This window comes from Trichomycterus rosablanca, chromosome 13 (assembly GCF_030014385.1).
Source record: "Trichomycterus rosablanca isolate fTriRos1 chromosome 13, fTriRos1.hap1, whole genome shotgun sequence".
NCBI classification, from domain to species: Eukaryota; Metazoa; Chordata; class Actinopteri; order Siluriformes; family Trichomycteridae; genus Trichomycterus; species Trichomycterus rosablanca.
This window is the reverse complement of record NC_086000.1, coordinates 11452819-11478369: the sequence shown is the minus strand read 5'-3', so window position 1 is coordinate 11478369 and position 25551 is coordinate 11452819. Positions and strand designations below refer to the sequence as shown.

The 25551-nt window shown below is 41.0% G+C and overlaps 1 protein-coding gene across 1 annotated transcript in view; it reads left to right on the top strand.

Moving 5' to 3' along the window:
- The window catches only part of ltk (leukocyte receptor tyrosine kinase), a 147064-nt gene that overhangs the window by 49544 nt on the left and 71969 nt on the right, over positions 1–25551 (top strand). Inside the window, exons 2-4 of the mRNA XM_063007916.1 lie at positions 10243–11312; positions 11381–12023; positions 21533–21636. Coding sequence (XP_062863986.1) covers positions 10243–11312; positions 11381–12023; positions 21533–21636 — 1817 coding nt within the window. The remainder of the gene's footprint in view (positions 1–10242; positions 11313–11380; positions 12024–21532; positions 21637–25551) is intronic.

The window sequence follows — 25551 nt, the reverse complement described above, 5'->3', positions numbered from 1 at the left end:
GGAAATATGGGCAAGCATAAGGATTTGAGCGAGTTTGACAAGGGTTGAAAGCGCCAACAATGGGCAAGTGAGCATCTGAACTGGACCACGGAGCAATGGAAGAAGGTGGCCTTGTCTGATGAATCACATTTTCTTTTACACCTTGTGGATGGCCGGGTGTGTGTGCGTTGCTTACCTGGGGAAGACATGGCACCAGGGTGCACTATGGGAAGAAGGCAAGCCGGCGAAGGCAGTGTGATGCTTTGGGCAATGTTCTCCTGCCATCCATGTGGATGTTACTTTGACACGTACCACCTACCTAAGCATTGTTGCAGACCATGTACACCCTTTCATGGAAACGGTATTCCCTGATGGCTGTGGCCTCTTTCAGCAGGATAATGCGCCCTGCCACAGGAATGGTTTGAGGAGCACAACAACAAGTTTGAGGTGTTGACTTTGTCTCCAAATTCCCCAGATCTCAATCCAATCAAGCATCTGTGGGATGTGCTGGACAAACAAGTTCGATCCATGGAGGCCCTTCCTCACAACTTGCAGGAGTTGAAGGATTTGCTGCTAACATCTTGGTGCCAGATAGCACAGCACACCTTCAGGAATGCTGCTGCAGTGGTACGACTATAAACTGATCAGCCATAACATTAAAACCACCTCCTTGTTTCTACACTCACTGTTTATTTTATCAGCTCTACTTACCATATAGAGGCACTTTTTAGTTCTACAATTACTGACTGTAGTCCATCTGATTCTCTGCTTGCTTTGTTAGCCTCCTTTCATGCTGTTCTTTAATGGTCAGGACTCTCCCAGGACCACTGCAGAGCAGGTATTATTTGGGGGGTGGGTCATTCTCAGCACTGCAGTGACACTGACATGGTGGTGGTGTGTTGGTGTGTGTTGTGCTGATATGAGTGGATCAGACACAGCAATGCTGCTGGAGTTTTTAAATACCGTGTCCACTCACTGTCCACTCTATTAGACACTACCCAGTTGGTTCACCTTGTAGATGTAAAGTCAGAGATGATCGCTCATCTATCGCTGCTGTTTTAGTTGGTCATCTTCTAGACCTTCATCAGTGGTCACAGGATGCTGCCCACGGGGCACTGTTAGCTGGATATTTTAGGTTTGTGGACTATTGTCAGTTCAGCAGTGACAGTGAGGTGTTTGAAAACTCCATCAGCATTGCTGTGTCTTATCCACTCATACCAGCACAACACACACTAACACACTGCAGTGCTTAGAATGATCTACCACCCAAATAATATTGAAGAACAGCATGAAAGGGGGCTAAAAAGCATGCAGAGAAACAGATGTACTACAGTCAGTAATTGTAGAACTACAAAGTGCTTCTACGTATATGGTAAGTGAAGCCGATAAAATAGACAGTGTGTATAGAAACAAGGAGGTGGTTTTAATGTTATGGCTGATTGGTGTATATATTATTGCATATAGCTTTATACCCAAGGTAAGACTTTTTCAGTCTTTACATTTTTAGTCTGCAAAATTATACCGGTATTTGTTGAAAATCTTCAAAACACAAGTTGCACTTGGAAGAATAGATTCTGTATCACGGTACCTGCAAATTACTTCTCTCCCGACAAAGCAGGAAAAATAGAATTCCAAGTCCTTAAGACATCAATCCAGCCACCACTCTGGTGATGTGAAAGAAAACAGAGTGTCTTTATATAACTAGAGTACAAAATCAATATCAAGTTCAAGCTGTAAAAACATTCTGATAGTAATTACAAAATACATAAAATAATGAATTTCTAAATTACTTCTTGAGATTTTCTGCAGTTGACATCTTAAAATATTTTTGCATTTTTTAAGGTTATATGTATTGTTTTGCTATCTGAACAGGCACTCACTGGAAATCACTTGTGCATTTAGCCACAAGAGCATTAGTAAGGTCAGACTTTTGTTCATCCCAAAGATGTTGAATGAGGGTTTCTTACTCTGTCACCAAAGCATGTCTTTATGAACCACTGTATGATGCACTAAACTGTTTCTGAACTGTTAAAAAAGGGACCAGCACCAATAATAAAAAAAGAGCATTATTGTTTTTTAGCTCTATACTTTTTTCAGCCGAAACCCAGACTTAAACCCCATGGATAATCTATATTATATATTTGTGTAAAAGGATCAATCTGCCTTAAAGAATGGGTTTAAAATGGCCAATATCCAGGTTTGCAAAGATTTTAGAGATGTATTGTAAATACTTTCAGCTGTAATTACTGTTTGAAGAAAGTATTGAATAATGGATCTGAATACTTTTAGTCGTTACACAAAAGACATCATGACATACATACATTTACCACAGTTGGTCCTTGGTTTGAATGATTCCTGATGCTGATTTGGTCTCGATTGGTTTGGGCTTTGGATTTGCCTTGGACTTTGTTTGTGTGGTTCTTGGTTGGTTTGGGTTTGGTCTTGAAAGTTCCTGGTCTTATTATTAAAATTCTTGGTCTTGCATTGATTAGTATGGTTATTATCCTTATCCTGGTCTTAATTGGTATGGTCTTGTCTTCTTTATGATTGATGTGCTTCATCTTGGTCTTTGTAGGTATCATTTTGAATCTTGTCTTGGTCGTGGTTGGAAAGGGTCATGTTCTTGCTTTGTTTAGATCTTGGTTTTGTCATGATCTCAACAGAGATCGAAGACATTGGCAATTACATATAAATAACTGTGTTCAGTATAACCTAGTCATTTGCTGTGGTGTGATTTAAATTTTTTGCTACAGGTCATTTTTTAAAGGCATATTCCTTGTGTTTGTCTGTACTAAAAGAAATGGACACATTTTGGCTTTACTTTTCCATAACTAAATGCAGTGTGGGTTAACATGTCCCCATAATGGTTTGTTAAATGTCATGTACCAAGGTTATTTTTTTATATCTAAGATGTTTTTTAGGCTGACTATACAGAATAGAGATTGTTTAATCAGAATGCATTGGGTTGTTGTGTCAGCAAAAAAGCCCAGGTCTTCTTAATATGGGCATTAATTTTTAATCACAGCCTAAGCAATCGATGTAGTACAGCTAAACCTCATGATGCTTTGATCTCTTACATCAAAGTGTTAAGTGACACTGCTGATATAGCTGATATATGCTTCTAATCCAAATAAACCCAACAGAGTATACCTGTACAGCTGTGTTTGTAATTTAGTCATATTCAAGTCCAGGTCTATTTCCATGTGGTATTGTTCTTTAAGGAAGCTAGTGAAGAGAAACAGTGTGGTGATGTGGCACTGTTTAGTTGGTCAAAAACCAGGCAAGCAGCTGCATTTTGAATGAGTTGCAAAGGTTTAATAGTGGACATGGGAGCACCTGCCTGCTTGCAGTAGTCCAGCCAAGAGATTACAAGTGATTGGACAAGAATCTAAGTGGCTTCCATAGAGAGAAATGGCCATGATTTTGTATGTAGCCTTGATTTTGTAGGCTACATGAGGAAAGACGGACAGCTGGTTATCCAGGACAACACCAAGGTTTCTTACATTATCAGATGGTCTGATCTGGGAGTCATCAAGAGAGATGACTAGGTCTAGGGTTATACTCCAGGAATAAGTATCAGCTCTGTCTTGCTGGGATTAAGTTTTAGATGATGAGCTGACATTCATAATGAGATATCTTGCAGACATGCTGAGATGCGAGCTGAGACTTGTGTGTCTGGATGAGGAAATGACAGAATGAGCTGAGTATTATCTGCAGAAGTGGTAAGAGAAGTTATGGGAGGATATGACCTTACCAAGGGAGCGAGTGTAGATGGAGAATAGAAAAGGGCCAAGTACAGAGCCCTGGCAAACACTAGTTTCCTACCTAGTGGTAGAAACGCCCTTCCAGGTAGAAGACTATCCATTGCCATGCTAAACCAGGTATTCCAAGGTTAATAATAATAATAATACATTTTATTTATATAGCGCTTTTCAAGATACTCAAAGACGCTTTACATAAGACAAATAATCAAAACAAATACGTACATACACCATACAAATCATAGTACAAAATCAAAATAGTACATCAACAACAAGAATAATTAAGATAAAAACAAAGAGAGCAGCATAAGACAGTTCATTAAAAATTAGCTAAATTATGAGAGAGAACAACAAATATAGAACAATTTCTTAAAATTAGACAGAAACAGGACAGATTCACATGCAATCAGGAAACTGAAAACTTTACAAGTTTTAGGATCTAGGACTTAACATTTCTGTCGTGATCTAAGTATAAAAACTATTAAAAAAGAATAGCAAAAATAAAAGCATTTATTTCGTGTGATTACAAGTTAAATGCCACTCTGAATAGATGAGTTTTGAGAAGTGACTTGAATTTGGACAGGTCAGGACAATCTCGTAGGTGTTTGGGGAGAGCATTCCATAAAGATGGAGCAGCTATGGAAAAGGCCCTGTCACCCCAGGTCCGGTGCTTGGTCCTAGAGGGTATGGACAGTAGGTTAGCCTCAGAAGAGCGAAGGCTACGGGAGGGAATGTGCTGATGGAGCAGGTCGGTGAGGTAGGATGGGGCCTGATTATGGAGAGCTTTGTGAGTGAATAGAAGAATTTTGAATTGAATGCGTTGAGCAACGGGAAGCCAATGAAGTTTTTGTAGAACAGGTGTAATATGATCACGGGAGCGAGTATGAGTAAGGAGGCGAGCAGCTGAATTCTGGATATACTGAAGTTTTTTTAGGATTTTGTTAGATGTACCATAAAGGATGCTATTGCAATAATCAATTCTGGATGTAATAAAAGCATGAATCAAGGTTTCGGCGGCAGAAAAGGAGAGTGATGGACGTAGACGTGCTATGTTTTTTAGATGAAAGAAAGCAGTTTTGGTGATGTGATTTACATGGCGGTCAAAAGAGAGGTTGCTATCAAAAATTACACCAAGATTTCGGATGTTAGAAGACGGAGACAAAGTGTCATTATCAATGGTAATTTGAAAATTTTTTGTGGTTTTTGCCAGGGATGTAGGACCTACGATGATCATATCTGATTTTTCACAGTTTAATTTGAGGAAATTAGCTTTCATCCACAATTTCATTTCAGTGATGCAATTTGTCAGAGTGGAGTGAAGTTCAGTATTAATGGATTTGGAGGAGATGTAAAGCTGAATATCATCAGCATAGCAGTGGAAATGTAAACCATGCCGACGTATGATGTCACCAAGGGGGAGCATATAAAGAATAAACAAAAGGGGACCTAACACTGAGCCTTGGGGAACGCCTTGGGACAGTGGAGCAATGGCAGAACTACAATTGTTGATATTAACAAACTGTTGTCTGTTTACGAGATATGACCTTAACCACAAAAGGGCAGTACCAGTGATGTTGACAGAGGATTCAAGGCGGGACAGAAGAATGGAGTGATTAATGGTGTCAAAAGCTGCAGTAAGATCAAGGAGGACGAGAATATTAATTTGTCCAGAGTCTGAGGAAAGAAGAAGGTCATTTGTGACTTTGAGGAGGGCTGACTCAGTGCTGTGCTGGGGGCGGAAACCAGACTGAAATGATTCAAATAGATTATTGGAATTTAGGTGATCTTTGAGCTGTGAGGCAACAACACGTTCCAGTATTTTCGACAGAAATGGAAGATTGGAAATGGGCCGAAAGTTACTCATAATGTTAGAGTCAAGTCCAGGTTTTTTAAGTATGGGAGTAACAGCAGCCAATTTGAGTGATTGAGGGACTGAGCCAGAACTAAGAGAGGAATTGATTATCTCTGTGATAAGTGATGAGATAACTGGAAAACAACCCTTAACAAGTTTTGATGGAGCAGGATCCAAAACACAAGTGGAGCTTCGCATCCCTGTTAAGATCTCAGATAGGTCCAAATGAGACACAGGTGAGAACTGAGACAGAGGCTGGGTAATAAATTGAGGTGAGATAGGCGGAGAAACAGAGATGACAGGGGAAACTGTCAGAAAATTGTGGATATTCTCAACTTTTGTTTGAAAAAATGAGAGGTAAGAGTTACACTTGTCAACTGTAAAGGAATTGGTAGTATTGTCAACTGGTTTGAGAAGTTTATTTATTGTGGAAAAGAGAGTCTTAGGATTTGTTGATCCAGCATGTATGAGTTCGGAATAGTAAGTGGATCGGGCTGCCGTAAGAGCGTCTTTGTAATGTTGAAGATAATCAGAATAAATCTGATAATGTACTGTTAGACTGGTTTTCTTATAAAGTCTTTCAAGCTGGCGTTTACGGGATTTCATTTGGTGAAGCTCAATTGTGTACCATGGTGCAGAATGACTAAATGAAACAAATTTGGTTCTCAAAGGAGCCAGCTCATCAAGACATGAGGCGAGTATGTCATTATAGTAATCGACAAGGTCAGATGAATTACTAGACAGTACAGGACAGACAGACAACTTTTTAACAAGAGAATCTGAGAAAGCAGAGGGAGAGATATATTGAAGATTCCTGAAGGATATTTTACGTTTAGCTCTAGTGATGGGCTTAGTGACCTCAATGTCCATGATGATTGTCAAATGATCAGAGACAGTAAGGTCATGGCTGGACGGCTGATGAACTAGGACACCAGTAGAGCAGACAAGGTCAAGAGTATGACCTTTTTTATGAGTTGGAAAATGTATATGTTGTGTGAAATTAAAACACTGTAACAATTCCAAAAATTCCCTGGCAAATTTACAGTTGTTGTCATCAATATGGATGTTAAGATCACCCATAAGCAGTACAGAGGATGAGAGGGCACTAAGGTGGGTTAAAAAATCTGAAAAATCAGAGAGAAAGGAAGCGTTTGGCTTTGGCGGACGATAAACTACTGCAGTGACCAGAGGAGTAGGCCCTGACAACTTGAAAGCCAGGTGTTCAAAAGAAAGAGCAGCAGGAAAAGACAAAGTGGTTATTTTAATATCATCCCTATAGACTGCAGCAACACCACCACCTCGCCCTTCCATACGAGGTTCATCAATATACGAGTATCCCATTGGCGTGGTCTGATTTAACGTAAAATAATCCAAGGGTTTATGCCAAGTTTCAGTGAGACAGAAAAAGTCTAGTTCACTGTCAGATATAAATTCACTAAGTACAGTACTTTTTGTGTTGAGTGAACGAACATTAAGCAATGCCATTTTCAAGTGGTATTGTTGTGTAGTTGGCTGTGAGGAACGAGGAAGAGAACGGAGAGAAGGTTGGAGAGAATGGACAAAAGAATGATGTGATTAACTGTGTCAAGGTCTGCAGAGAGGTCAAGGAGGATGAGGACTGATGACAGTTTTGCTGCTTTGGCTGGATGAAGCTTCTCAGTGACAGCCACGAGAGCTGTTTCTGTGGAGTGTACTGCCTTGAGGGTGGCACGGTGGCTAAGAGGGTAGCATTGTCGCCTCACATCAAGAAGGTCCTGGGTTCAATCCCCAGGTGGGGCGGTCCGGGTCCTTTCTGTGTGGAGTTTACATGTTCTCCCCGTGTCTGCGTGGGTTTCCTCCGGGTGCTCCGTTTTCCTCCCACATTCCAAAGACATGCAAGTGAGGTGAATTGGAGATACAAAATTGTCCATGACTGTGTTCGATATAACCTTGTGAACTGATGAATCTTGTGTAATGAGTAACTACCATTCCTGTCATGAATGTAACCAAAGTGTAAAACGTGACGTTAAAATCCTAATATACAAACAAACTGGTCATTCCGAATGCGAGAGGAATAGCTGATTGTAGACATGAACTCTTAGTAATTACAGTATTTAAACAGTGATATACTCCAAAGGTTTATTAGTGATGCCGTTTCATAGTTTTTTGTTCTGCATGCTCTGAATATCAGCAAAGTGATTAAAAAAATCTTAAAGCAGTTTCTAAAGTGGCGGATCGGATGTTATGTATGAGACCTTGAATTAAAGCAGTAACTATAGAACAGCGCGTGTACCGAAGAGCGTCAATAGTCAGTGGTTTTTGGCATGTTTGATTTGAAAGGCATCACATTGTCACCTATAGTGGATTCATAAGTATTCATAGCCCTTAACTGCACACTTTTGCCGTTTTTATCCACCAATCTACACTTCATGGAAAAAAAGCCTTTTATTGAACACTTTACTGACAAATGTGTTTTTGCAATTTTGCAAAGTGTCCTCTTGATTGTCTCTACAAGCTTTGTACACCTTGATTTTGGCAGTTTATCCCATTCTTCATGTCAGCTGTGAACTGCCATCCTAAGGTCTTCCCACATATCTCAGTAGGGTTTAAGCATGTAGCTATCAAATGCATTTACTTGACAGTAGCTTCCAATTTGCCGCTCTGCCATGAAGGTCTTATGGAGTGCTGCAGAGATGGTTTTTTCATCCAACGAAATCTTCCATTTCTATACAACACCTAATGCCTAGTTCACACTACATGATTTTTGCTCTGATTTTCGCTTGCTGCTAGATGTGGCAGCTCGGAGGCAACTCTGTGTTCGCTCGGACACAAGAAAAATATCTAGCATGTTAAATATCTGGACCTGTCGCCGACTCAAAATCGTGTAGTTTGAAAGGCATTGTGAGCAGGTTGTGAGTAGCAGCGAGTGCTATGTCAAACTACAGCCAATGAGAACGCCGGATATGCAGCATATTGTTAACTTGCATTTTTGGAACCCTCATCACTCGCGTGTGTTTTCATGCAAAATTCCTTGCGATTCCTCCCGGTTATAGATTGTGTAGTGTGTAATTCCCTATCGTCGAGCAGTCGTGTAGTGTGAAATACACAACGACTTAAAGGACTCCCAATTGCAAAAGATCCAGTTGTGTAGTGTGAACTGTACAGCGATCTGACGACTTGGAAAGTCGTGTAGTGTGAACTTGGCATGAGGAGCTCTTTAAGAGTGACACTTGGATTTTCTTACCTCATTGACCAAGGCATCTTTTAAACAGATTCCCATATTTGGCCAAACTGCTAAGTCTAGAACGGTTCAGGGTTGTGCCAAGCTTTTATCATTTTAAACTTATAAAGACAACTTGAGTCCTGAGAATACTCAAAGCCTCTGATATTATGTATATCTTTAATATATTCTGATCTATGCTCACGAACATCCACAGAATACTTTCTGAATCCTCTGTATGTTGCCCGAGGCATATCTTTAAAACTATTTATTAATTCTGCTTGCGGATACACACAGCATGCCAATGGCTTACTTACATCTTTATCAGTGGCACGGAGATCCATATATATTTTTGAATCAATTCAACTAAAGCCTTGTTTGTATATACACCGATCAGGCATAACATTATGACCAGCTTCCTAATATTGTGTTGGTCCCCGTTTTGCTGCCAAAACAGCCCGGCAACTGTTATGCACTGCGTATTCTGACACCTTTCTATCAGAACCAGCCTTAATTTCTTCAGCAATTTGAGCTGCAGTAGCTCGTCTGTTGGATCGGACCACACGATCCAGCCTTAGCTCCCCACGTGCATCAATGAGCCTAGGCCGCCCATGACCCTGTCACCGGTTTACCACTGTTCCTTTCTTGGACCACTTTTGATAGATACTGACCACTGCACACCAGGAACACCCCATAAGAGCTGCAGCTTTGGAGATGCTCTGACCCAGTCGTCTAGCCATCACAATTCGGCCCTTGTCAAACTCATTTAAATCATTACACTTGCTCATTTTTCCTGCTTCTAACACATCAACTTTGAGGATAAAATTTTCACTTGCTGCCTAATATATCCCACCCACTAACAGGTGTCGTGATGAAGAGATAATCAGTGTTATTCACTTCACCTCTCAGTGGTCAAAATGTTATGCCTGGTCAGTGTAAAACAACATTTAAAAGCTCAGATTGTGTTTTTGGGGCCAGGATTCAGTTTTATGTTATAAAGGCTAAAATACTAGAGGACTTGCTAGTTTTTAGTTATCTAATCTTTATATTGTACTATAGCCATAAATTTTGGTCTTAAAATTCTAATCTGTTAAAAAAAAGCACAAACAGCAGAAAATAAGCAGCCATAAACATTTACAGCATTATGCTTGGACACTTTACTTACCTTTTTATTCAGTTCTGAATACATGTGAATTAGGTGCTGAGTGTATCATGAGTCATAAAATGTACTTTATTTCTCCAGTAGCAGTGATTGGAGACAGAAAAACACTTTTTTAACAATTTGTTCTTATTGTGTTGACTAAAACTAGACATAGTAAATTGGACAAATATAAATAAAGTAACATACCTAAATATTGACTAAACTGCCAATCCCATCACAGCACTACACAGATTGTGTCATGCTCATGAAAACATCTCATCTGTGATGTCCTGCACTCATCTGTGTGCAGGCTGCAGACACAGCACCCACAAGCCCTCCTTCTCATCTCAGGAGACTTTAATCATGTTTCTCCATCCTCCACTCTGTCCACCTTCACGCAATATGTAACCTGCCACACTAGAGACAATAAAATACTGGACTTGTTTTATGCCAACACAAAGGAGGCTTATAACTCATCACCTCTCCCTCCCCTTGAAAGATCTGATCACAATCTGGTTCATCTTCTGCCTGTGTACAAACCCCTTGTGCACAGAGAACCAGCAGTCACCCGCACAGTGAAGAAATGGTCTAAGGAGACTGAAGAGGCTCTGAAGGACTGTTTTGAAACAACAGTGTGGGAAGAACTGTGTGACCCTAATGGGGAGGACATTGACAGTCTCACTCATTGCATCACGGATTATGTCAACTTCTGTGTGGAGAACACTGTCCCCACCAAGACTGTTCGGTGTTTCTCCAACAATAAGCCATGGATAAATCCTGACATAAAGGCTCTCCTAAAAAAGAAAAAGAGGGCCTTCAGATCGGGCGATAAGGATGAGCTGAAAGCTGTGCAGAGAGAACTGAGAAGGAAGATCAGAGAGGGGAAAGCTGGCTACAGGAAGAAGTTGGAAGAAGAACTACAGCAGAACAATGTCAGTGGAGTTTGGAAAGGCCTTAAAACCATCTCTGGTCACAAGAAGCCTGACTCCCAGGTGGTGGGGGACCAGAAGTGGGTGAACGAACTCAATTTGTTCTTCAATAGATTTGATCACTCACATGTCCCTCCCCCTACACAGACATCACAGCTGAACCCCCCTTCTGTGGCACCACCAACATGCTGCCCTCCCCCTTCTCTCACACTCACGCCCTTATCACAGCCACCCCCCACTGGTTCATCTGCTGGCAACTTTAACTTCCCATTCACGCACTCCAACACCCAGCCTCCATGCTCCAATCTGTCCTTTACAACAGCCCAGGTGAGGAATGAGCTGAAGAAAATCAAAGTGAAGAAAGCTGCGGGTCCAGATGGCATCAGTGCCAGGCTCCTCAAGTCCTGTGCAGATCAGCTGTGCAGAGTAGTCGAGCACATGTTTAACCTGAGTCTGAAGCTGGGAAGAGTACCACAGCTGTGGAAAACATCTTGTGTGGTACCTGTGCCGAAAACACAGCACCCAAAGGACCTAAACAGCGACAGACCAGTGGCACTGACTTCACATTTGATGAAATCACTGGGGAGGCTGGTCCTTACCCATCTCCGCCTCTGGTGAGCCCATCCATGGACCCTCTTCAGTTTGCTTACCAGCCTGGCGTTGGGGTGGATGATGCCATCATCCATCTGTTACACGGAGCTCTTTCTCACCTGGAGAAACCTGGGAGCACTGTGAGAATCACCTTCTTCGATTTCTCCAGTGCTTTTAACACAATACAGCCGGGGCTCCTGAAGGACAAACTGGATCATATTGGAGTGGACAGTCACCTGTCCAATTGGATACTGGACTACCTCAGCAACCGACCACAGTATGTGAGGGCATGGGACTGTGTGTCTGATATGGTGGTCAGCAGCACAGGGGCCCCTCAGGGAACGGTCTTGGCACCATTCCTCTTCACCCTGTACACGGCTGACTTCATGTACAGATCACCGGACTGTCACCTCCAGAAGTTCTCTGATGACTCAGCGATTGTCGGACTTATAAACAATGACGAGGACAGCGAGTACAGAGGACTGATTCAGGACTTCGTGGACTGGTGTCTGCAGAATCACCTCCAGTTAAACGTGGGAAAGACCAAAGAACTGGTGGTGGATTTCCGCAGGTGCAGATCCACCTTGCCACTGGTGAACATCCAGGGAATGGACATTGAGAGAGTGGACTCTTATAAGTACCTGGGTGTTCATCTAAACAACAAACTGGACTGGTCAGTTAACACTAACGCACTTTATAAAAAAGGTCAGAGTAGACTCTACCTACTCAGGAGACTGAGGTCATTTGGAGTGCGGGGGGCACTCCTGAGGACTTTCTTTGATACAGTGGTGGCATCAGCCATCTTTTACGGAGTGGTATGCTGGGGCAGTAGCATCTCTACAGCGGACAGGAAGAGACTGAACAAACTTATTAAGAGGGCCGGCTCTGTCCTGGGGAGCCCCTTAGACCCAGTGCAGGTGGTGGGAGACAGAAGGATGTTAGCCAAGCTGGCATCCATGCTGGAGAATGACTCCCACCCCATGCATGAGACTCTGGCAGCACTGGGCAGCTCCTTCAGTGATAGACTGCTTCACCCTAAATGTGGGAAGGAGCGGTACCGCAGGTCCTTCCTTCCTGCTGCTGTTAGATTATACAACCAGCACTGCTCCAGATAGATCACACACACACTTTAAATTATTATTCATTAAAATGTGCAATTTTTTCCTCATGTGTAACTATTACAATGTGCAATATTCTCACGTGCAGTTATTTGTAAATATTTGTAAATATTTTTCAGAGTTTTTCTGACTTTTTATTATTATTGTTATACATTGTCTTTTTTGTACTGAGTGCTGTACTATCCCTTTGCTGCTGCAACAATGTGAATTTCCCCATTGTGGGACTAATAAAGGATTATCTTATCTTATCTTATCTTCCATTAAAAGGAATGTAATGCAGCAGGGCCGAAAGACAAGTGGCAACCCATTAAGTCCAATGTCCGCTTCTGCTTATTCTCATTAGCAGTCAAGTCACAGATAGTTAGTTTTACCAGTCATGTACAGGAATATGATATGAGAGAGATTTTTTCTAATTCTAAGTGCTCATAATGTATTTCATAATTTGACAATTGACATCTAAAGAAGTACAAATCTAAGCCAATAAATCCTTCACACTTTGTGTTGGAATGTGAAGTGTTTAATGAAAGAAGCCGCCCTGTGTTGTTTCTCGGATGTTGTTTCAAATGAAAGTGAAATTGACCAATCATATCATCCCTCTAAGTGGATGGGCTTTTTATCGCTAACTTTATGTCAAGTTCCACCTGCTGTGCCAGCTACTAAAATATCTATCTGCTGAGCCACATAGGCGTGACTGCCATGTGTTTTAAACTCCAGCCTGTTACCTCCATATCCTCTGAAGTGCAAACCGAACCTCCTAGGGCTAAACTATTGTCCTAATTTTTGTTTCTTAATATTCCTAATGGATCAACACTGATGTAAATTTGGTCTCCTATTGAAGAATAGAAGCTAAGGTAAATCACGCTGATTTACTTCATACTTTTGTTTTAAAATAATAACAAAGCATTATCAAATACAGTGGTACCTTGTAACTCGATGTCCCCTAAACTTGAAATTTTAAAAACTCAAAGCCCTTTGTAGATAAATTTGTTCCCTTAAACATTTTCCTTAAACTCGACGTGTGTGCGACTGCTGCTTTGTTCAGTGCTTGGCTTGAGCGGTGCAGTAAAACGTCATCAAAGTGTTTCAAGGAGTTTCAAGGTACCACTGTATTTTGTTTATTAAAAACTTTGTGTGGTTTTTTTTCTGATGCTCATTTATTTGAAGCCAAATGGCCAGTATAAACGTGATTTGGATTTATTAGACAATAAAATTAATATTGATACAAATACAGCCTTGTAATATAACAGAATATAAATACTATAGTTTATCAGAACATACTTTAAAAAAAAAAAAAAACGTATGCATAGGGCTGCTCAGGTGGCGCAGCGGTAAAATACGCTAGCACACCAGAGCTGGGATTTTGAATACATTGTATCGAATCTCAGCTCTGCCATCTGGCAGGATGGGCAGCTACATGAACAACGTTTGGCAGGGTAATTGGATACGACTAGATTAGGGGATAAAATTGGGGAAAAAAATAAATAACTTATGCATAAAATAAACTACAGTTATTTACATAATAAAGGCCCAACGTTCAAGACTTACACTTTGTTACTGATAACTCTGGCATGGTGGCGCAGTGGGTAGCGCTGTCGTCTCACAGCAGAGAGACTCTGGGTTGTAATTCCCTGGCTGGGTGTCCAGGGTGCTTTCTGTGCGTAGTTTGCATCTTGTCCATGTGGGTTTCTTCTGGGTGCTCGGGTTTCCTCCCACAAGTCCAGAGACATTGTGAGAGAAAAATTTTAATTTACAGTAAAAGTACTAATACATAATCAATTACTACTTGTACTAATGTAGATCCAGTAGTCATATTCCAATATTTCAAAAATACTGCTACAGTATATTGTTACTGGATGTGTACATGGTGTACGTAATTAGAAGTGCATCAATTGCATTGTATGACATCCAAAACCCAGTTCTAGCTGATTTAGACCAGTTTCTATGTTCTAGCTGAGAAATCTTTGTGGAATCTCCTACAAGGTCACCAACAAGATGTATAGGGATGTTTATTTTTCCCAATGTTATCGCATTCACAGAGTCTCTGTGTGAGACTTTGTGTGATCCTTCTCTGCAGACGAGATTAAAACTCTTTTTTACTCACAATCCAGTCTTTGAGATATTTTATTAAGGGTTTTTCCACCACAACATGCAGTCAGGTCAATTGAAGCTACTACAAATTGCCCTAAGTGTTTGTGAATGTGTGTGTTTGTGTTTGCCACTTTGATGGACTGGCAACCTGGACTGGCAACCTGGACTGGCAACCTGGCAACCAGGGGGTTTCCTGCCTTTCGCTTAATGAATCAAACCCACAGCGACACTGACCAGGATAAAATGGTGGTAAAACAGACAATGAATGATAAATGCATAATGTCATTCTTTTTACGTAATGAGTTGTGCCAAAACACTGCCTGTTTTAAACAGTGCTAATCAGAAAATTATCACTTATTATTCCTTAATTTTAGTTTGGTGCTCTGATGGGAAAGATGCACTTACACATTTCTAAATTAAAACCCTAGGCATGCATTTTAGCAAGCTGCACGTGTTAAACCAAAGTAATGTGTATTGCAAATAATAACCACAAAAACAGTCAAGATAATTGCTTATTACCGCGTCCCAGTGAGCGTGTTTATAGAAAATTTGTGCCTGCAAATGTATGTGGAATAAGAGAATAAAACGTTGTGCTCTGGGCCTGCTGTGGTCTTTGTGAAAGGATTTGTAAAAATCTAGAACTGCTCTTGTAGGGTGTTCCCGGTCTGCAGAGGTCAGTATCTATCAAAAGTGGTCCAAGGAGGGAACAGTGGTAAACCAGCGACAGGGTCATGGGCGGCCAAGGCTCATTGATGCACGTGGGGAGCGAAGTCTGGCCTGGTCCAACAGACGAGCTAGTGTAGCTCAAATTGCTGAAGAAGTTATTGCTGGTTTTTATAGAAAGGTGTCGAAATACACAGTGCATCTCAGTTTGTTGCATATGGGGCTGCATAGCAGCAGACCAGTCAGGGTGCCCGTGCTGATCCCTGTCCACCGCCGAAAGCGTCAACAGTGGGCACGTGAGCATCGGAACTGGACCACAGAGCAATGGAAGAAGGTGGCCTGGTCTGATGAATCACATTTTCTTTTAAATCACATGGATGGCTGGGTGCGTGTGCGTCGCTTACCTGGGGAACACATGGCACCAGGATGCACTATATAAAGAAGGCAAGCCGGCGGAGGCAGTGTGATGCATTGGGCAATGTTCTGCTGGGAAAACTTGGGTCCTGCCATCCATGTGGATGTTACTGTGACACGTACCACCTACCTAAGCATTGTTGCAGACCATGTACACCCTTTCATGGAAACGGTATTCCCTGATGGCTGTGGCCTCTTTCAGCAGGATAATGCGCCCTGCCTAAAAGCAAAAATGGTTCAGGAATGGTTTGAGGAGCACAACAACGAGTTTGAGGTGTTGACTTGGCCTCCAAATTCCCCAGATCTCAATCCAATCAAGCATCTGTTGGAATGTGCTGGACAAGCAAGTCCGATCCATGGAGGCCCCACCTCACAACTTACAGGAGTTGAAGGATCTGCTGCTAACTTCTAACATCTGCAGCAACAGCACACCTTTGAGGGGTCTAGTGGAGTCCATGCTTCAACGAGTCAGGGCTGTTTTGGCAGCAAAAGGGGGACCAACAATATTAGTAAGGTAGTCATAATGTTATGCTTGATCAGTGTATTTTCTTAGCTTATGACCCTCATAAATCTATTAATGCCCTGCTCATTACATTAATTCTTGGACATTTCATAATTTCCTGCTGCTAAATAAGGATAAAAACAAAATCATTGTTATTGGAAATGGTGATCAGAAAGCGGAAGCATCTTAGAAACATATCCATGGTTTGTAACATGCTCTCACTAGCTGCTTGTAAGAAACCTGTACAGGCTTTTGTGTCCTTAAGCCTAGATTACTGAAGAGCTCTTCTCTCAGACCTACCAAGGTTCTATTTTCAGCTCTATTTCCAGCTCGAAGAGAGTGCAAAACGCTGCAGTGAGAATCGTGACATGAACATAAAATGAGAGATATCACACCTGTCTTCTGCTACGTTGGTGATGAGTGTCATTTAGAATTGATTTTAAGATTCTTTTAATCATTTTTAAATGTCTTTATAGTCTCACTCCACAGTACTTTAATGATATGGTTATTAGGGGTGTCTCGTCAAGAGCCCTCAGATCAGCCCACAGGAACATACTAGCCATACCCGCCACTCGGCATAAAAGTAGAACGCCTTTTCTACTAAACTAAACTGATTAGGGAGAAAAAACTTGCTCCTTGGTACAATGACCACACATGCGCACTTAAACAAGCAGCACGAAAATTAGAACGCAAGTGGCGTCACACTACACTAGAAGTGTATAAGATTGCTTGGAAAGATGCTCTAACTGAGTATAAACATGCACTTATAAAAGCTAAATCTTTATATTATTCATCCCTAATAGAGAAAAATAAAAACAATCCCAGATTCCTTTTTGAGACAGTGTCCAAATTAACTAAAAACATTAATGAAACTGAATCTAATATACCGCCTGACTGTACCAGCGATGATTTTTTAAAATTCTTTAATGACAAGATAGAAAAAATACGACTTCAGAGTCAGAGTGTGTCACCTGCCAATGTTAAGTATGGACTCACTCCGAGCAGCATTGGTGATAATAGTAACGAGTTAATCCAACTAAATTCCTTTAATCCAATCTCCCAAAATGAACTAACTGTGTTGATTAAATCATCGAAGTCATCATCGTGTATACTCGATCCTGTTCCAACTCGTTTACTTAAAGATTTACTCCCAGCTATTGTAGAGCCCCTGCTTACATTAATCAATGCATCCCTTAGCCTTGGGTACGTACCTAAATTGTTTAAAAGTGCTGTTATTAAACCCCTGATTAAAAAACCTAATCTTGATCCACATGTACTAGCTAATTATAGGCCAATTTCAAACCTTCCTTTTGTCTCTAAGATATTAGAAAAAGTCGTTTCCAAACAGTTATGTTCTTATTTGAATGAAAATTGTATTCATGAAAAATTTCAATCAGGATTTAGACCCAATCATAGTACCGAAACCGCATTAATTAGAGTAGTTAACGAGTTGTTAATGTCTTCTGATAATGGATGTGTCTCTTTTCTTGTTCTATTAGATCTTAGCGCAGCGTTTGATACGGTCGTTCATAACATTTTACTGGAGAGGCTAGAAAATACAGTAGGTGTTAAAGGACTCGCACTCTCTTGGTTTAAATCATATCTGACTGACCGCTCTCAATTCGTTTATGTAAATAATAAATGCTCGGAAACTACAAAAGTAAAGTATGGTGTTCCACAGGGGTCGGTACTGGGACCGCTATTATTTACACTCTATATGCTTCCACTAGGTGAAATTATTCATAAACATGGCATAAACTTTCACTGCTATGCAGATGACACACAGCTGTATATATCAGCCAAACCAAATGATACTGACACAATCAGTAAGATAGAAGATTGTGTAAACGACATAAAAAACTGGATGTCGTGTAATTTTCTTTTACTTAATTCAGATAAAACAGAGGTTTTACTTGTTGGCTCTAAAGCTGCAAGAGACAAGTTGTCTAACCTGGTGCTAAACCTAAACACTTTCTCTGTTACTCCCAGCCCAGATGTAAAAAACTTAGGTGTCACAATAGATTCAGATCTCTCATTTAATACACACGTTAATAATATTACTAGAGTTGCTTTCTATCATTTGCGTAACATTTCTAAAATAAGAAATATACTATCTGTTAATGACGCCGAAAAACTGATCCATGCGTTTATAACTTCTCGGTTAGATGATTGTAATGCTCTTCTAACTGGATGCTCTGGTAGATCCTTAAACAAACTCCAGTTAGTTCAAAATGCAGCAGCTCGAGTGCTAACTAGAACTAAAAAATTTGACCATATTACTCCTGTTCTATCATCTCTACACTGGCTGCCAGTTAAATTTCGCATTGATTACAAAATACTTTTACTAACTTATAAAGCGCTACATGGTCTGGCTCCACAGTATCTGAGTGAACTTATTATTCACTACAACCCAGCACGTCCACTTCGTTCACAAGATGCAGGGTTACTTATAGTTCCTAAAATTAAAAAGACCACGGCTGGTGGAAGAGCGTTTTCCTACAAAGCTCCACAACTCTGGAATAATCTTCCTGCCTCTATTCGGGATTCGGACACAGTCTCAATGTTTAAGTCTAGACTGAAAACATATTTATTTTCTCAGGCTTTTGATTAGTATAGACAAAGGCGCAGAGCTTGGTGGTTCTTGGTCATAGAAACTTGTGGTGATCAGGGATGTTGGGGTAATTGCAACGACAAGAAATCACTACAGACTTTATTGAAGACTAGAGCGGATAACAACTCTATTATTATTTAATTGTTTATTTATCTACTTATTACCAGTTATGACTTTTAGATCATTTAATTCTGTGTTTGTATGATTTGTGTAAATCGTGTATTTATTTAAAGTATCCTCCAGGCCACCCATGAAGGATGGGCCCTGCTGAGTCTGGTTCCTCTCAAGGTTTCTTCCTGTAATTTTCAGGGAGTTTTTCCTTGCCACAGTCGCCCTCGGCTTGCTCAACAGGGGTTTTTGTATCTGTTGGTCCTGGATTTTGTAAAGTTGCTTTGAGACAATGTCTATTGTAAAAAGCGCTATATAAATAAAGTTGACTTGACTTGACTTGACTTGACTTTTCCCTTTACTGCCCAAGATCTCCCTTCTTGATAACCGGAGGTCTCTGGATGATCTTTATATGATTTTATTCTGTTTTTTAATTGCCTTTTATTGTCTGAATTTTTTTGTATTGCTGTCATTTCTAAAGCTCTTTGAAACCTTGTTTAAAAATAATAAAAAATTATAATAATTATTATTATTATTCAGTTCTGATCCTCTTTGACCTTTCTGCTGTCCTTGATACAGTAAATTCCAGCATCTCCTGTCCACCCTCTCTAACCTTAAAATAAGTAGTTCATCATGGCAGTGCATGGCCTCCTCCTTGGGGGGCATTATTACCAGGTGTCAAGAAAGGGATACATATCCCTCTATGTAGTCTTTCAATTGGTGTCCCACAGGTCTCTGTGTATAGTCCTCTTTTATTTTCCATCTACACCTGCTCTCTTGGTAAAATCATTTTCTGCCATGGCTTCTCTTACCATTTCTATGTGGATGGTACTCAGTTAAATCTGTCATTTCCTCACACAGACACCCAAGTCTCAGGCTGCATCTTAGCATGTCTTATCTCATTATGGATGTCAACAAATCACCTGACATTTAATCCCAGCAAAACTGAGCTGGTATATATTCCTTGAGGTTTGTCTTCATGCTAAGACCTAGTCATTTCTCTCAATGATTCTCAGATCAACCTGATCATCATCTGATAATGTTCAAATTAATTGCTGTACTGGATAGCCAGCCAGATAGTCCTTCTCTAATCATGTAGCTAACATGACAAGGTCATCCCAGTGCATCCTCTACAACATTATAAATATACTACTATTTCTGTCTATGGCAGCCACTTAGATTCTTGGCCAGTCACTTGCAATCATAAGGCTAAACTACTGCAACTCCCTTCTGGCAGGTGCTCCCATGTGTGCTATCAAACCCCTGTGACTGATTCAGAATGCAGCTGCCCACTTGGTTTTAATCCAACCCAAATACTGCCACATCACGCCTCTGCTGATTTCCTGTAGCTGTCTGAAATCAGTTCAAAACAATGATGTTGACTCCAAAGCCAAAAATAATAGACCAGCACCAATCTACCTTAGAGAACTCATCTAACCCCGCTCTGTGGCACACATTTTTCAAGCCACATGTCTAGCTTATTTTGATCCAACACGACAGTCATCAAGGCGATTCAACACCCACCTCTTTACTAAGCACTTAAATTGAAACTAACATGCTTTTTCTAATCTTCTACAATGATAATAAAACCTACCTACACTGATCAGCCATAACATTAAAACCACCTTCTTGTTTCTACACTCACTGTCCATTTGATCAGCTTCACTTACCATATAGGAGCACTTTATAGTTCTACAATTACTGACTGTAGTCCATCTGTTTCTCTACATACTGTTTTACCTGCTGTCACCCTGTTCTTCAATGGTCAGGACCCCCACAGGACCACCACAGAGTAGGTATTATTTAGGTGGTGGATCATTCTCAGCACTGCAGTGACAATGACATGGTGGTGGTGTGTTAGTGTGTGTTGTGCTGGTATGAGTGGATCAGACACGGCAGCGCTGCTGGAGTTTTTAAATACCATGTCCACTCACTGTCCACTCTATTAGACACTCCTACCTAGTTGGTCCACCTTGTAGACGTAAAGTCAGAGACGATCGTTCATCTATTGCTGCTGTTTGAGTTGGTCATCTTCTAAACCTTCTAGACCTTGTTTTGATCCAACACTCAGACGATAGTCATCAAGACGATTCAACATCCACCTCTTTACTGAACACTTAAATTGAAACTAGCGACAGTGCTACCCACCAAGCCACCGTGCCACCTAATACCACAAGAAAATAAATCATATCAGGGGCGGCACGGTTCCTCGGTGGGTAGCACTGTCGCCTCACAGCAAGAAGGTCCTGAGGCGGGGAAGTCCGGGTCTTTTCTGTGTGGAGTTTGCATGTTCTCCCCGTGTCTGCGTGTGTTTCCTCCGGGAGCCCCGGTTTCCTCCCACAGTCCAAAAACTTGCAGTCAGGTTAATTGGAGACAATGAATTGCCTTAAAGGTGAATGAGTGTGTGTATGTGAGTGTCTGCCCTGCGATGGCCTGGCACCCTGTTCAGGGTTACTGTGTTACTGTGTGCCTTGCGCCCATTGAAAAGCTGGGATAGGCTCCAGCACCTCCGCGACCCTAAGTGGATAAGGGGTTATGAAAGTGAGTGAGTGAATGTGGTATTAACTTTTTGCCAGCTATAACGAGAGCCATGTCTTTCAAAAAGTTCCTCGACTTTTCATCTTTAGATATTTCTCTGGGTTCTTTTGTGACCTACTGGATGAGCCATTTGGCGTTCTTGGTAAAATTATGATAGGTCGGCCACTCCTATAAAAGTTTAGCACTGTTCCAACTTTTCTCAATTTGTGGGTAATGGCTCTCATTGTGGTTTGCTGGAGTTCCAGAATCTTAGCAATGGAAGAATATGGGTGTGTTGCTAACCAAGGTCAGCTGTTTCTCTGTCAGACATGCTTCTTCTTTTCACCTAAACTGGGTCAGCAAATAGGCCACATGCCACACTACTTGGACATAAATCAGAGATTTATCATGCATACTAATGAAGCTACTTATCTTAGCAGGGGAAAATTAGAAGGAGTAGCCAGCAATGTCAGTTTGGACTTTTCTTTAGTCTGAGGCTTATGTAATTTTTTTGTTGCTGCTGATTAACACATTTATGACATTTATGACAGTTGTAAATGTGTAATAACTGGGGAGAAAGATTAGCATTGACTTTAAGTGAATTTAATGGAGTTGTTTGGTGCATATTTACTGGTACAGCAGTAAGTACAGGAAATTTGTTGGCAATTTCAGTTTAGAGGGTTTTAACCTGCATTGCAGTGTTCTAAGATAAGGAAATTATACAATTGATAGAGTGCCATGAAAAGCCAAGAGGTTCCACTGTAGCCCACTAGAGTGACCAAACAGGTGATGTCAACAGGTGATTGTAATCATGGTTTGGTACAAAAGCAGCATCCAGGAAAGGCTGAGTCTTTGATGAGCAAAGATAACCAGAGGATCTCCAGTTTGTCAACAAATGCGTGAGAAAATTATGTATGTACAGTGTATCACAAAAGTGAGTACACACCTCACATTTCTGCAGATATTTAAGTATATCTTTTCATGGGACAACACTGACAAAATGACACTTTGACACAATGAAAAGTAGTCTGTGTGCAGCTTATATAACAGTGTAAATTTATTCTTCCCTCAAAATAACTCAATATACAGCCATTAATGTCTAAACCACCGGCAACAAAAGTGAGTACACCCCTTAGTGAAAGTTCCTGAAGTGTCAATATTTTGTGTGGCCACCATTATTTCCCAGAACTTCCTTAACTCTCCTGGGCATGGAGTTTACCAGAGCTTCACAGGTTGCCACTGGAATGCTTTTCCACTCCTCCATGACGACATCACAGAGCTGGCGGATATTCGAGACTTTGCGCTCCTCCACCTTCCGCTTGAGGATGCCCCAAAGATGTTCTATTGGGTTTAGGTCTGGAGACATGCTTGGCCAGTCCATCACCTTTACCCTCAGCCTCTTCAATAAAGCAGTGGTCGTCTTAGAGGTGTGTTTGGGGTCATTATCATGCTGGAACACTGCCCTGCGACCCAGTTTCCGAAGGGAGGGGATCATGCTCTGCTTCAGTATTTCACAGTACATATTGGAGTTCATGTGTCCCTCAATGAAATGTAACTCCCCAACACCTGCTGTACTCATGCAGCCCCACACCATGGCATTCCCACCACCATGCTTGACTGTAGGCATGACACACTTATCTTTGTACTCCTCACCTGATTGCCGCCACACATGCTTGAGACCATCTGAACCAAACAAATTAATCTTGGTCTCATCAGACCATAGGACATGGTTCCAGTAATCCATGTCCTTTGTTGACATGTCTTCAGCAAACTGTTTGCGGGCTTTCTTGTGTAGAGACTTCAGAAGAGGCTTCCTTCTGGGGTGACAGCCATGCAGACCAATTTGATGTAGTGTGCGGCGTATGGTCTGAGCACTGACAGGCTGACCCCCCACCTTTTCAATCTCTGCAGCAATGCTGACAGCACTCCTGCGCCTATCTTTCAAAGACAGCAGTTGGATGTGACGCTGAGCACGTGCACTCAGCTTCTTTGGACGACCAACACGAGGTCTGTTCTGAGTGGACCCTGCTCTTTTAAAACGCTGGATGATCTTGGCCACTGTGCTGCAGCTCAGTTTCAGGGTGTTGGCAATCTTCTTGTAGCCTTGGCCATCTTCATGTAGCGCAACAATTCGTCTTTTAAGATCCTCAGAGAGTTCTTTGCCATGAGGTGCCATGTTGGAACTTTCAGTGACCAGTATGAGAGAGTGTGAGAGCTGTACTACTAAATTGAACACACCTGCTCCCTATGCACACCTGAGACCTAGTAACACTAACGAGTCACATGACATTTTGGAAGGAAAATGACAAGCAGTGCTCAATTTGGACATTTAGGGGTGTAGTCTCTTAGGGGTGTACTCACTTTTGTTGCCGGTGGTTTAGACATTAATGGCTGTATATTGAGTTATTTTGAGGGAAGAATAAATTTACACTGTTATATAAGCTGCACACAGACTACTTTTCATTGTGTCAAAGTGTCATTTTGTCAGTGTTGTCCCATGAAAAGATATACTTAAATATCTGCAGAAATGTGAGGGGTGTACTCACTTTTGTGATACACTGTACCTCAAAGAAAGATTGGAAGCGGCGTCGACTTCTCTGGGCTCGGAGGCATCTAAGATGGACCATCACACAGTGGAAACGTGTATTGTGGTCAGATAAATCAGCATTCCATGTCTTCTTTGGAAAAAAATGGACCCCAGGACCATCCAGACTGTTATCAGCAACAAGTCCAAAAGCTAGGGTCTGTCATGGTATGGGGCTGTGTCAGTACCCTTGGCAAAGGTAATTTATACTTCTGTGATGGCAGCATTAATGCAGAAAAGTACACTGAGATCTTAGAGCAACATATGCTGCCTTTAAGGCGTCATCTTTTCCAGAGACGTCCATGCATTTTTCAACAAGACAATGCAAAACCACATGCTGCACACATTACAAAGGCATGGCTGTGCAAGAAGAGGGTACGGATACTGGACTGGCCTGCCTGCAGTCCTGACCTGTCCCCAATAGAGAAATGAAAAATGCAACAGCGACGACCCCATACTGTTGCACATCTTAAGACGTGTTTGCAGGAAGAATGGGACAAATTAAAACCTGAAACACCAAATCACTTGGTATCCTCGTTGCCAAAACGTCTTTTAAGTGTGGTGAAAAGGAATGGCAACATTACAAAGTGGTAAATGCTTTACTGTCCCAAATGAAGTTGAGCAGACAAAACATGAAATATCTCAGGTTCATCCTGTCTGCAATCAAATAAAAGTCTAAGTAAATGTAAGAAACTCTGGTTTTTTAATTTTTTTATTTGCATTTTCCATGCTGTCCCAACTTTTTCTGATTTGGGGTTGTTGTTAGTGTTAGGTTGTTTAATTATAGTGAGGTTTGCTTAGTGCCACAGTGTACCGTAAGAAGAATAGATGATTTCTGAAAAAGGAAGTACAGAAATAAAAGAAACACACTGACTAAGATGTCATAAAAATTCTGCTTGATTAAAATTTAATTCCATAGAATTTTTTTTGGCATAATGACTTTTACGCAGCTCTACTGCAATTTCCACATGATGCCAACCACGTGTTTCCCCAGTTGTGTGACCACATATCCTATGGCTGTATAAACTTGTTTTTTTTATGACAATCTGCTGGAAATAGCGTTTACTTCCAAGATAACTCCAATATAATGGACATCTGTCATAGACTCAGAGGCTAGATCACATGATGTGTGGTAAATCCCACGTGACTGCTTTGGCCGATTGACCTTTCAGTCCACACATTTTTGCCATCTCTTATTATCCATTGTTTCCAAATCTGTCTGTTTTTATAATAACCCGATACGTCTTCTCTAGACACAGGAGATACACTTCATTTAATTCTGAGACAGATTTAGAACTATTTTCCCTTAGGGTTAAAAGGAAAAATTTAAATACTGTGTGTTCTAATTTTGTTTTTACTGTTTGGATGTTATTGGTTTGTGTTGTAATTAACACCGATTTATCCCATTTGTACAGTGTTGGTCATAATACTGTATAAACTATTTAAAATCCTATTACATTTTATAAATTGGCCTAATCTTGTGCAAAAGAACCA